Source organism: Oryzias melastigma, linkage group LG7 (genome assembly GCF_002922805.2).
Source record: "Oryzias melastigma strain HK-1 linkage group LG7, ASM292280v2, whole genome shotgun sequence".
In the NCBI taxonomy this organism is placed as follows: Eukaryota; Metazoa; Chordata; class Actinopteri; order Beloniformes; family Adrianichthyidae; genus Oryzias; species Oryzias melastigma.
Window position 1 is genome coordinate 6,182,581 of NC_050518.1, and position 12,735 is coordinate 6,195,315.

At 38.6% G+C, this 12,735-nt stretch overlaps 1 protein-coding gene and 1 long non-coding RNA gene across 4 annotated transcripts in view; one reads left to right on the forward strand and one right to left on the reverse strand.

The window, feature by feature from the left end:
• Positions 1–276: 276 nt before the first annotated feature.
• foxl2l (forkhead box L2-like) overlaps positions 277–12,735 on the reverse strand; it is a 113,423-nt gene continuing 100,964 nt past the window's right edge. For all 3 annotated transcript variants that reach the window (XM_036212673.1, XM_036212674.1, XM_024293625.2), the window contains exon 3: positions 277–1,500. In XM_036212673.1, coding sequence (XP_036068566.1) covers positions 647–1,399 — 753 coding nt within the window. In that variant the 5' untranslated portion in view covers positions 1,400–1,500 and the 3' untranslated portion in view covers positions 277–646. The remainder of the gene's footprint in view (positions 1,501–12,735) is intronic.
• On the forward strand, positions 1,497–4,770 carry LOC112159514. The gene is made up of 4 exons (XR_002921504.2): positions 1,497–2,204; positions 4,254–4,329; positions 4,409–4,520; positions 4,629–4,770. It is a non-coding gene; the product is annotated as an uncharacterized LOC112159514 (long non-coding RNA).

Below are 12,735 nucleotides of genomic sequence, written 5' to 3' on the forward strand. Positions count from 1 at the left end.
CTATTATTTTGTAGTTTTATATGTGCTTGATATTTACATTCCGTTACTGAATGTGAATCTCTTATTTAAAACAAGTACAATAAAGTTTACTGAGAAAAAAAAATCACATTTATTAATTTATGTGTATATCTACCCCATACAAGTTAATAGACCCTATTACCTCATACCATTCTCAATAACATTTTTATTCTATAAAAAGCAGGATGGTTATATTAACAAAGTTTAACAGTGTCTTTAAACTTGTTGGTATTACTTATATAAAAGTAAAACAGGGAATTCAATAGGAAAATATGATTTTATTTGAACAATCAATCAAAACAATCATGTAAACAATTAGAAAACGTTTTAAAAATGTACCTGGTCAGTGCTTCAGTTGGCAGAACTTAATCAATAAAACCAGGAAAAAAAATAAATAAAATAAAACATTTAAACAAATTGAGTAATCAAAATAATTCGATTGACAAAAACAATTTGTCTTTTGAATGCTGAAAAAAAGTTATTTAAAACAAGTTTTCACGTTTATCGATGACAGTACTTGGACAGGTCTTCATCCGAACAGAACTCGTGAAACCGGAAACATTAAAGTTTACCTGACAGAACCAAATCCGAACTGAAATGGTGAAACGGGCGGAAACAGTCCGGTCAGTCACGGGTCTGACAGGAAGCCGAGCGCCGGGGACTCCGTCTGCCTCCCGAAGGACGTGAGCTGCGGGTAGCCGCACGCCACGGCCGCGCTGCCTCCATCCGGGCACATGGGCTGCGTGACTCCGCCGTACGGGCACCCGTTGTGCGGGACTAGCACCGGGGGGTGGCGGCGGTAGCCCCCGTATACAGCGTGCTGGAAGAAGTGAGGAGGAGGGCAGAAGGGGCCGCTGGAGGACAGGCTGCGCGGGTGAGGAGGGACCACCTGCGGCGCCGGGTATCCGTCCGCGGAAGGACACAGGCCCCAGGAGTTATACGGCTGCACGTACAGAGGCTCCGGATACTCCCCGGGGTTCATGTAGGAAGCGCTGGGGGGTCTATAGGTTCTCCTCACCCTCCTCCGCCGCCGGTAGTTTCCCTTCTCAAACATGTCCTCACACGCGGGATCCAGCATCCAGTAGTTGCCCTTCTTGTCCCCTCCGTTCTCCCGGGGGACTTTCACGAAGCATTCGTTAAGAGATAAGTTGTGTCTTATGCTGTTCTGCCATCCTTTCTTGTTCTTCTCATAATAGGGGAACTTGGAGATGATGTACTGGTAGATTCCACCCAGAGTTTTCCTTTGGTCCTGGCTGTCCTTGATTGCCATGGCAATCAGAGCCACGTACGAATAGGGCGGCTTCTCCGGCTGGGGGGCCTCCTCCTCGGGTGTGGAGCTGATGTCCAGGAGCTGCACTCCCTGCTTCCCCTCAGCATCCATGGCCTCTCAGGTGGGCTGCGTCCTGCTGCGGCAAAGGGCGATGAGTGGAGTGGAGGAAGCGCAACGATTGCGCACGCAGGTGCAGACTCTCCGCCTACAGGCTGTTACAGAAAAAAAAAAAAAAGAAATTAGAAAAAAGTGGCGCACACCTTCTTTCATCTGAGCACGTTTCTCACGCTGTTTATGCGGTAGTTTGTGAGTTCAAACGCGGGTCACAAGAGTGTGTTTTAACAGTGGTCTTCATATTTTCTCTTTGAAAAGGCTCCATCAAAAGATATGTTTAAAGAGTTTGTGGCAGGTGCGCATGCAACCCCCCCCCTATGAGAAAGTAGTTTTTTTTTCTTCCAGAACAATCCTTGCTCCCACCAGTTTGAATTTAACATATTTTTTACTCCAAAAGGGTGAAAATCGTTCAAAAAATTTCCATCAGCTTATGCAAAATTTAACTAAACAAACATGTACTACCTTAAAAATAAGAAATTTAAATATTTTTCACTTCATGTTTGTTTTATTTGTTTATTTTAAAAACTAATTTGGTGTTTTTTTCTCCTATTTGCCTATGGCAGGTATAAAAAAGATGGATTTGTGCTTGCCTTTAAGGCCACATTTAATCTTTTTTTTTTCATTGTTTCATTGCTGAGATGCATGCAGCAGGGTTTTTCCAGGTGACAGGTGATCTGAGACCAGAACACCACCCACACTGCAGTTCGGCATGAGCAGCAGGACCAGTAGATAAAGATCACCTTCTCTGCAGACAGACAGAACGTCTGGAGAAAGGGAAACCTGAAAAGCAAGTGTGTCTCTGGTGATACATCTCCTATAAGTTTAATGCAACAACTACGGTGACGCTGAATGACAGTTTTAGCATAAATAGTGAACTGCTGGAGGATGCTGTTTTTTGTGAAGTCCCTTGTAGACCGAATAATCTTTTAATACTTCCTGATATGCAAACTATAACGGAAAGATTATTTTTCACTCTAATTTTCATATGATGTTAAACATGATTTTTTTTTTTTTTGCAAAATCCTATTATTTCTCATCAAAATATATTTGTCCACTTTCTAAATTTAAGTGTTTGAAAAAACTACTTAAAATATAACAAAATTAGCAATATTCCAAACCAAGGATTGAATATAAAATAATAATAATAATAAAAAAAGACTTTGTAAAGTATTTTTAATTTTTACATTTTTGAACAAATTCCTCCAAACATTCGAAACACAGATGTATGACAGTTTTAGGGAAAACGCCCAAAACAAGCATCTTTGAGCTTTAATGTTAACTATAGTAACATCAGAAAAACCTCCAACTTTAATGCAAATAATAATAATTCAACATCACACATTGCGGATGAATTAACTTACCTTTTATCCTGCACTACTTTTTTTCTTGTTATGGCTCTTTAATTGTCACAGAAATATTTCAATATAGCCATAGCTCATCTTTAATTTATTTTGGGTGTTTTAACAGCTTAAAAGAAGACCAAGCGATACTGTTACATTAAATAGAAATATGTTGTGTAAAATCTAGGAGTACTTATTGATGCTGAAGATGCTTATATATCAGCTAAATATAAAAGGAGAAGTTTTGTAAAAGGGAAGTTTAAAGATTTACCAGCAGTAATGATCCAACAAATGATTTTTTGTTATCTCTGAGTTCTGAAATGCTTGATAAATAACTGTTTTAGAGCAATTCATGAGTCTGAAAGAATGAGGAATTCCTGTTCTTAAACAAGTATTAGTAAATAAAACTATTTTTATAGGGTTTTCTCTGTATATAAAGCTTTATCCCTTTAATTATTTTTGAATTACATAAATTATTTTTTTACGTTATTTATTCATGTCTCTGCTGTCCACACCTAACAGTCTTTCAATTAAATCCATTCTGTTGCTATCAATTTAACCAGTAAAATAACTAAAAATGTAACAGTAAAGGAAGACTTTGTAGCTTCTATTGGATTGTAGTCGGTGAGAAATCAACCTGTATGGCTTTTTCAGAGTTGAAGGTTGCAGATTGTTGCTCTAGATTGTAGGAGTTACATTTAACATACAATCAAAGTAGAATCACCTCCTGTAACCAAAAGCTTTTCACACTGAGAAAAACAGGCGCTTTTAATTTTATTTCATTTATTTATCTATTTCATTTTCACAGCACCCAAAAATAAATCACACAACATTCTTGTCTTTGGTGAAAATGAAATGGGGACAGAAAGAAGAAAACTTACCATTTAATTAATCTGTTAAATAATTTTAACCAAATATATCAATTTGTAATGCAAAATAATGTATATATTTTGGTGGAAAAGATGCAGAAGAAAAGGAAAGAAAGAGAAAGATTTGACTTCTTATCTGGTACGTCCTGACAGGCATACTGCAAGAATAACTTGTCTAAGGTCCAAAACCAACATCTTTGTTGCTTTCTTTCCTGAGCTAGACGAGTTTCATTGAGGTAAACACCTGTTCTCTGTTCCATGTCATAAATTCACAGTTTGAATAAATTTTAAACCAAAGTATTAAGTGTTTTTTAGTGTGATCCCACTCTGTCACCATTGTTCCTAATGAGTAATAACACTCAAGGAGTAACGAATGACACCAAGGAAAAAGTCTCTACGATATATCCTAATAAATTCATATTTTTATAGCAAAGATTTTGCACTAAGCTGAATATTTGTGTCAATTGTTAAAATTTAGAAAAAATGTATGAAAGTCAAATTGATCAAATATAGTGCATGTGAACTCTGCACAAAGCTAAAACAGCTAACTTGACTTTATGAATGTTGAATTTAGTCTGGTATTTCCAACATTTTCTACTTAACAACCTTTTTAACAAAGTGTGATCTTGTTTTTTTTTTCAGTATCTGTGAAGTTCATCGAGAATGAGAGCATCTTAAGGAAAGCATACACTTTCTCTGATGGTTGTGAAAGAGCTAAGTATGAAATATGAGTGTTCTCTGCAGTATCTGCAAACCAGCATTAGTGCAGCAGTATTACAGCATGTGTCTGCTCTCAGTTTAGAAAGAAGCACATGCAAGCAGCTTCAAAACTAAAAGAAGTGCAACTCAGATGCCATTTCTCATGTAATTACAAGCTGAACCTGGTGGAGCTTAACGCTGCAGTGACAGGTCAGAGATGCTGACACTCTTAAATTACTCCGCACAGATTGTTGGCGAAGTTCCCATGCGAGGTGTGGTTGTCTTTCATGCGTTGAATAATTCAAGTTCCTTGTTCAGATCATCACGCCGCTGACCTATTCATCATCATCCTCCCATCATGCATCTCTCTGCAAGGTTCTACACGACTGACTGTCAACCTGTCCTGTGCCAGTCTGATCCTGTCGTCCACTTTACAGTTAAGCCATTTCCTGTTTTCAGAACCAACATTTTGAAATTACTTTAATTTATTTGGCTTTTTGGTTGAATAACTTAAAATTAATAAAATATGAGATGGGGAAAAAAGTTTTATTGTTCAGAAAAGTAAGAGAAGAATAAGTTTCTGCGACACTCTACTGAGAAGAATCTTCATTTATTATAGTTGCAGCAATCATTTCAGCCCTGTGTGTTTTTCCATATGCTTAAGTGCTAACACCATTTCATAAAACCTAATTTGTGAGTTTTTCTTCTAATGTGCCAACTGGAATCAAAGTCCTGCTAAACTTGTTTTTTCACTTCAGTCGTTCTACATGCATGCCCTCCTCTGGAAACTGTTGGGCAAGTGTTTAAAACAATGCGCAGAGCTTTCACATCTTTCCACAGAACTGATAGGATTACTTTACGTGAACCTTGTGACAGCTCGCTGACAAATGACTTCGAGCTTCCTCCAAGTTGGTATGTTGAATGAAAGATCAGATAAGATCTAATATGAACACTGCCAAGCACCATCCCTGTACAGCGTCAATGCATGTTGCTACTCGAACACATTTGTAAGCATTGTACTGTGGAACTTATTTTTTATTTCTTATTTACATTTTTTTCAGTAAAAGTTACAGTAAAGAAACAGTAGATTCACCAAAAAATGTTCTCAAAGTTCTATATAAAATGTCCCTTCACTTCAAGAAAACGACTAAATATGCAGAAGATGACATGCAACCAAAAATCATATCATTAACTAATTAAAAAGAGACATAAATCAAGACATGGGAAATAAGTACAGTAAAAGGGATGTTATTTTTTTATTGCCTTTTGGCTTTCTAGTGCCATCACATGGAGGAAAAGACAATTACAACTTACGAGTTACAAACCATATATATATACCATAGCAAAAATATGCCTAAAAGTTCAGATTAAAAAAAGATAAATTTAGGACTTTGAAATTGTGGATACAATACTATAAAATACAAACGCTTTTGTGTGAGAAATGTAGTAAACAACATTGCAATTATAACCAGTCTCCTAGCAGAAATGTATTTTTTACTTGTTGATGCAATTTCAAGTTTTACAGAAAAATCCAAATAAATAAATAATGTTTATGTTGGTTCGTATATATTTGTCCAGCAGGTGGCAGCAAATTGCAACATACTGGAAAATGTCATAGATTTGCCACATGAGTCCAGGCAGCTGAGGATTTTCAGGGTGAGTTGTTTTCCTATTTAACTCTTTATAGTTCATTTAGGGTCATTCCAATACATAAAGTATAAAATGAAAGATTTTGGTCACATGCACAAACAGTCTCACAAAAAAAAGAAAATTCTACCAGAGAATGCAAATGCATATAAAGAAATGTAAATAAAAGTATTTGCTAAAACCTTTACGCCACTTTTACTGCAAAATAGATTAATAACTGAGAAGAGCTTATTACAAAACCTCAATATCCCAGAATTAGTCAATAAAATGCCCAAATTGTTGGAAGAACATGAGTTATAGAGAACAATACTCCAAAAACTGGCCAAATAAATGTGTATTTAAAAACGTTTTTTTTTTTACCCAATAAGAGTTTAAATTGTGCCAAATACAGATCTTAAAAAGGCTATAAATGATAAAAGTTGCCAAGAGAAATATTTTAAAAGGAAATTGTCTGTTTTCATCTGTATGAATAAAGCTGTTGAAGGAAAAGTGAATATTTTTCTCAGAATTATATCTTTAAAAAAAATGGTGGTGATTTATCCCTTGTCAACTTATGTGTTGGTTGGAAATAAAGATTTTTAAAATAGCTTCAAAAACATTACAGTAAAATTACAGTAAAATATTTGAACGTGTTTATGTCAAACTTGAATGTGAATACATCGAAAAACATGTTTGTTTCTGTGTTCTGGTCACCTGTCGTCATTCATATCAGTGAATACATTCTGTCAACTGCATCAATTTAATCTGTCAATAGCAGATTTACATGTTAATCCTTGAGATAAATCAATAAATAAATTGTATTAAATCAAATAGTCCTCAAACTTTCAAGCTGAATGTTTTCTTTACCTTAAGTTGAGATCATATTATATATTATAATATTATATATATATATATAATTATATCAATATTCCACATGCAAATTATAATATCTCTAATTTTTTCAAAGTATGTACCAGATACAAACAAAACCCCCTAAACCTGAAAGAAAACTAATGTCAAATCAAGCAAAACTGTCATTTTAGAGTAGTTTTGAAGTTTTGATTTCTGTAGTATAACCTGAAGCAGATGTAAGACAATCTTCATCTCATAACATCAGTCCAAAGACTACCAAATCTAAAAATGCAATCTTAATGATCCTCTGAGTAATGATGCTCTGTGGGGAGCGACTCATTATAAAGATGATCAAAACAAAGGCGCCTTTTGGCCCTGAAATCTCCTCGGTGTCTGAAGAATGTTTTGTGTTGGGCTCTGTGGGGACTACATAGTTTAAATGTTCCTTAACTTAGTGACAACTTTGCTCAACAGCATTCAGTGACGGGCCTGGTAACACCTTCATTCCACAGTGTCTTTTTACAGATAACTTTGAAGTCAAAGACAAAAAAGGGGCAAAATGCATCCCTGGGGTCTTTGGAATGTGTGTAATGAATCACAAAAACAACACTTCATTAGGATCACCATTCAGACTTCAGACTGGCTATATATTAACACATTCAAGTCAGGAGCATCCCAGGGCCTGTACGTCTTTATCCCAACTCCTCGTGAAAGTGTTTGATGGAGAAAAGATGAAACTAAGACAAAGCAGCTCCGCCGAATTCCAACGGAAACTAGGTTACAGTGTGTGGGACGGGACATCAAGGGTTACAATAAAAATCACATTTCAGTCAGTGTATTAATCCGTCAAAGGCCAGAGGGAACTGTAAAGCGCAGAAGAATGGCGAGAAGGAGGCAGAGCACGGCAGAGTTGAGTTGGGTGTGAGAAAATTTCATCTCTTTTCATAAGAGCCCCCACTGCTCTCCTGCTGAGTTCAGCCCCGCCCTCGTCCCCCTACAATGCTGATGGAGCAGCTTCCCCCAAACAGACCCCTGAAAAACCTCCAGCTGTCCTCCATGTGCTGCGGCGGTGAGGCCAGCCTGGACCCCAGACCACAACATATGGAGGCCAGGTCAAGTGACCTGTTCTCTGTGTGCTCCACAGCTGGCGATCAGCTGGAGTGACCAGAGAGTCCAGCACCATTCTCAAGGGGGGGTGTAAAGAAGATTATCAGTGACAAACTTGATTTCCATTATTATGGGAGATTTGTGCTTCTTGACGCTTGAGATGATTCAGAGGAAAATCAGGGAAAATGTTGGAGAAAGGATGCTGATGCTAGGAAGGAGGTCCAGGGGAAGACTGAAGAAGAGGTTCATGGATGCAGTGGACATGAAGGTAGCTGGAGTGAGCAGCAAGAAAACAGTGGTGACCCCTGGAGAACGGAGCTGGAAAGTATTGAAAATCTTTGCTCCACATTTCTCAGGACCATTCAAAAACATAATGGATTTGCGAATGTACACTCAATAAAATTATATTATATATATTATAGGATTTATCCAACAAATAAACTCTCCCCCTACTGTCCATTGAAGGTAATTTCAAGATCCACTCTAAGGCCCAGTCTGAATTCTTCCTTTCTCCTTACCCTCCATGTGTTGGGGCAGTTTAAGCAATTATTGGTGACATCACTGAACGAAAGTGACGTCCAAAATGTAAGACAATTTTTTCATAACTCTCTGTTTGGAGGGCTAAATGAAGGGGGAGAAGGGCTAGGGAGAAGCAAAGAATTCGGATTGGGCCTAATAAAAATGTTGGTTTTACTATGTTCTTGTGGCTAAGAAAGATGGATGACATAAAGAAAATTAAGAGTATTTCCTTATTCAAATTGTTGTAAATCAGGCGCAGACACAAAATACAGCTTGGAAAAGAGCTTTTTGTGATGTAGAAAATACACTTGGCGAGCCCATAGACAGTAGAATCCGTGGACAGCTCAACCCCTCCCCTCTCGTGTTCCAAGTAGGAAGTACCATAGACATCTTTTGAGAAATAGACAGTTATTACTCAGTCATTTTCTTGTCAGAATAATCATTCTTGCTCTTTACATCCTTCTTATCATCTTCTTTCTAATCCTATTTTTTAAAGATTTTTTTTTCTTTATGGCAAGTCATAAATTAACCAATCAGATGCCGCAGTAAAAGCATGTGATGCCCACTTGCCCCACCTCGAGCGTTTGATTGACAACTTCTTCCAATTTCGCTTTCAGTTGAAGGGAAGTGGACTTCAGAAAAGCTCCCTTATGATTGGTGACTGTAGTTCCCCTCAAAACCGACCAATCACTGTCAACGGGATTCAAAATGGCTAAAACGATATCATAATTAAAAGACCCATGGAAGCACTTTAACAACAGATCAAAAGATAATCGGAGTGGAACTTTAAAAATAGTTATTAGAAGCATGTAGAGGGAACACAGTAAAGGCCAAACCCATGTCTTGCTGTGAACCAACAGTGCTGACCAGCACACCACTGTGTTTGATTCAATTAAATTGATTAAATTCCAGCTGGTTCAGATCAGTAGCATTTGTCAAACACATTGTGTCTTACGTATGTTTTAATCAAAACAAAGACATAACAAAAATTCTCTGAGATGACTTACAGAGTAAAAGAAAGTCTTGGCCAAAGAAATGTTCACGTTTAAAACAAAAATCCTTAGAGACACCTTCATTCACACATTCAGGAACCATCACAGGGGAGTGAATTTAAACTATGACCCAAGAACACTTGTGGTTTGCATTGAGAGCTAGTTTTTTGCCCCATCTTCAACCCCTCTTTTCTGATATGCACTAATGTTGACTCATTGTCCAATCTGTGGCCATTTTAATGCTAATGGAAGCTTAGCCTCCTACTTAACCGCCTAGCCCTCATTTTCTTTACAGCACCACTCCTTCTGGTTCTGGTGTCTGTGTGTGGGAGAAAGAATAAAAGAGAAAAGTGACAAATTCAGTGGGAGGAAGCTCTTGTTAATTGGGAGAGAGTTGTGAGATAATGGGTTGTTTAATACAGTAGCTGTAGGATTTTCTTAGTCAAACTAAGGTCTATGAATACAGGCTTCTTGAGTTAGTTACCTGGCTTCAGTGGTCAGGGTTGTTATAGTTGAGGTAGGGGTCACCCGTTAAAGCTGTGACCCTTTATGACCTGATGGTTGGCCTGCCAGAATACAACACTGAAGCAGAACCGGTTGTTCACCAAGCCTGTAATCCTCTCTGGGAATGTTCCTGAGCAACATAAAGAAAATGGGGGAAACGACAAAGATATAGACGAGGTAACACAAGGTGGAGGAGCGTTTGATGCTTGAACCGTGTGCGGTTTAGCACAGACTGCAGGCGGTGCTTTAGGGCGGATGTGTTAACAGTTTCAGGCTCAATGGAGGGAGAAATCCCCACAAAGGGAGGTGTACAAATATTGTGGGAAATCCGTCCGCTCTTTAATATTTCATGAAGGCTCACAATCTATTCATGGGACTTCATTCCTTTGGAGGGGCCCACATTCAAGCTCACTCTGTAGGCTCAATGGCCAGCTCTTAATTGAGTGCCCGCTCATTCTTCGTCTCCCTGGCAGATTGTTCACCATGAAAACCCCTGGCTCTTCATCCTCCTCTTCTTCTCCTGAGAGTGGCCAAAGAAAAGGGGCATGCCTTGCTGGTGGTGCATGTGGGAGAGAAGACTAAGTGACGGGGGGTAGGTGTGGATCAAGTATGATAATAGGGTAAAAGGGAATGGTGGTGCGCATGGAGGCAAGGGTTGGGGGCTAATCCTCGGGGTGAGCACCACGAAGGGGGTGGGTCACATTCTCTTACAGGGCAGTCGTGTTGTGTCGTATCTGTCTGAGGGTAAGGGGATGTATTTTATCGCATGTGGAAATAGCAGGTCAGGAGAACATATGTTAAAGGGGAATCTGACTTTTTTAAGTTAAACACTTTACAAGCCAAACTATTATGATTACAACAAATTCTTATGTGTGCATTGTATGTTGATTTGGTTTGATTATTATATTGAATGCTGGTGTTGAGTTTAATCTTTATTCCTTTTACTAGCTTTTACTTGAATGCAAAAACATAATTTTTAATAATAATAACAGTAAACTAACCGTGTTGCTCTCATTGACTGTATAAACAACACATTCTCATTCTCCAAGTCGTCACATATTGACAAATGGATAATGACCCCTCTGCATCAAAAATGTACATCTCATCGTTTTTTGATGTGCTGGTGGTTCTTGTACCAATCCGCATCTGGTACCGGGTTGAGGTTAAGGTACCGGTGTGGTCCACGCCCTGGTACCGGTTAGTTGCCCAGAGGTTGGGGAGCCTTGATTTAATTGTAACAGCCAGCACGTCAAAAAACCCCAAACATCAGCTTTTGACACAGAGGGTTCCTTAACCATGAGTCAAAATGTGACGATTTGGGAATGAGGATGCGTTGATATATAGAGTACTGGACAGAGTGAGGCGACACCCATGGAAAAATGATTTACTTCTGGCTCCAATCAAGTGAAGTCAATTCAGCCACCATTTTTCTGTGATGTGTTCTTCGCCATGTGGGAACCAGGCGTTCTCAGTAAGCTGGGATTGGTCGGTGTAGGTCTTCGTCTACATTCCTATGATAACTACTCTCTCCAATCAGTAATGAGTATGCTAGAAGGCCACACCCCTTCCACTGAAAGCGAGCTCAGGAGAATCTGTCGAACGTTTGACCATCTACTATTATTGAGGCATCTGATTATAACTTGAATAACTTGTGCTGTATCAAAAATATATATTTAAAAAACAGAATTAGCAAGAACTTGTTAAAAAAGATGTATCAGAGCAAGAATGTTTGTTCTGACAAATAAAATGACTGATAATCGCTGTTTATTTCTCAATAGAAGTCTATGGGATTTCGGCTTCTTGGGACTTGTGGTTACTTACTGTTTGGAACGCCAGGGGGGGAGGGGTCACTTGCTCAGTCCAGTTTTCTACATACAGTCAACTGTTGCTCATCCATTCATCTTTTTTTATTGACAAAATCATGAAACAAAACATCAACTTCTGTGATTTGTTAGTGTTCCTATACAAGGCGTATAGTTTTCTGATCTGAACAGCTGTTGAAAAAGTCAATTTGTCTCCAAACAAAAATGCAAATCTGAAAAAGGTTACCAGAGTAGATTAGAAATAAACAAAATAAAAATCAATGATTCTATAAGTTAAAAAATTATTAATTAAATGGTACTTACAGGTGGGACAGTTAAATCTTTTGTAATCTGTACCGGGGCATATTGAAAATACAACAGAATAATTTCTAATATAAATCTGAATAATATTAGAGATTGAAACAAACCACATTTCTGATCATAACTGTCCACCTTAAGTCTTTCCATGAGAGCTCCATCTGCCTCCAGACCGCCTAAGTGTTCCGGCTGTGGCTGATGACCAGCTGTGATTATGACCTGAGGGTTCGGCCACGGTCCAAACTCCTGCAGATCTTTTACTGCAGTTTGCTCTTCCTATCCCAGATTAAAGGTCATCCTGTTCCTTCTAAGGGCCTGTAAGACCCTGGGAGCCTGGCTCACTCCCAGTGTCTCCCCATCACCTCTCCGATGTGTGTCCAACAGGCTTATAGTGGCTCCTGATGGGTGGAGAAAACCTGCAGGGAAGACACTCAAGAGAGGGGAAAAATCCTCCACACAACCATCGCATAGCCTCACACATACACACAAAAACACAAGGACGAGTATACACACACAAACACCAGATGCATAATTTATTCCTGTGGTATCATGCTTGGTATCCAGCACAAGCAGCCCCCTGGTGGAGTGTGGCAAAGCCATGGTAAACGGATTCTGCAGAGGAAGAGATTTAAAGCTTTTATGGAGCTCAGTGGGTTCCAGGTGGCTGCATCTTGAGGCTTTGATGGGGTTTTCTCAGGCCTACTC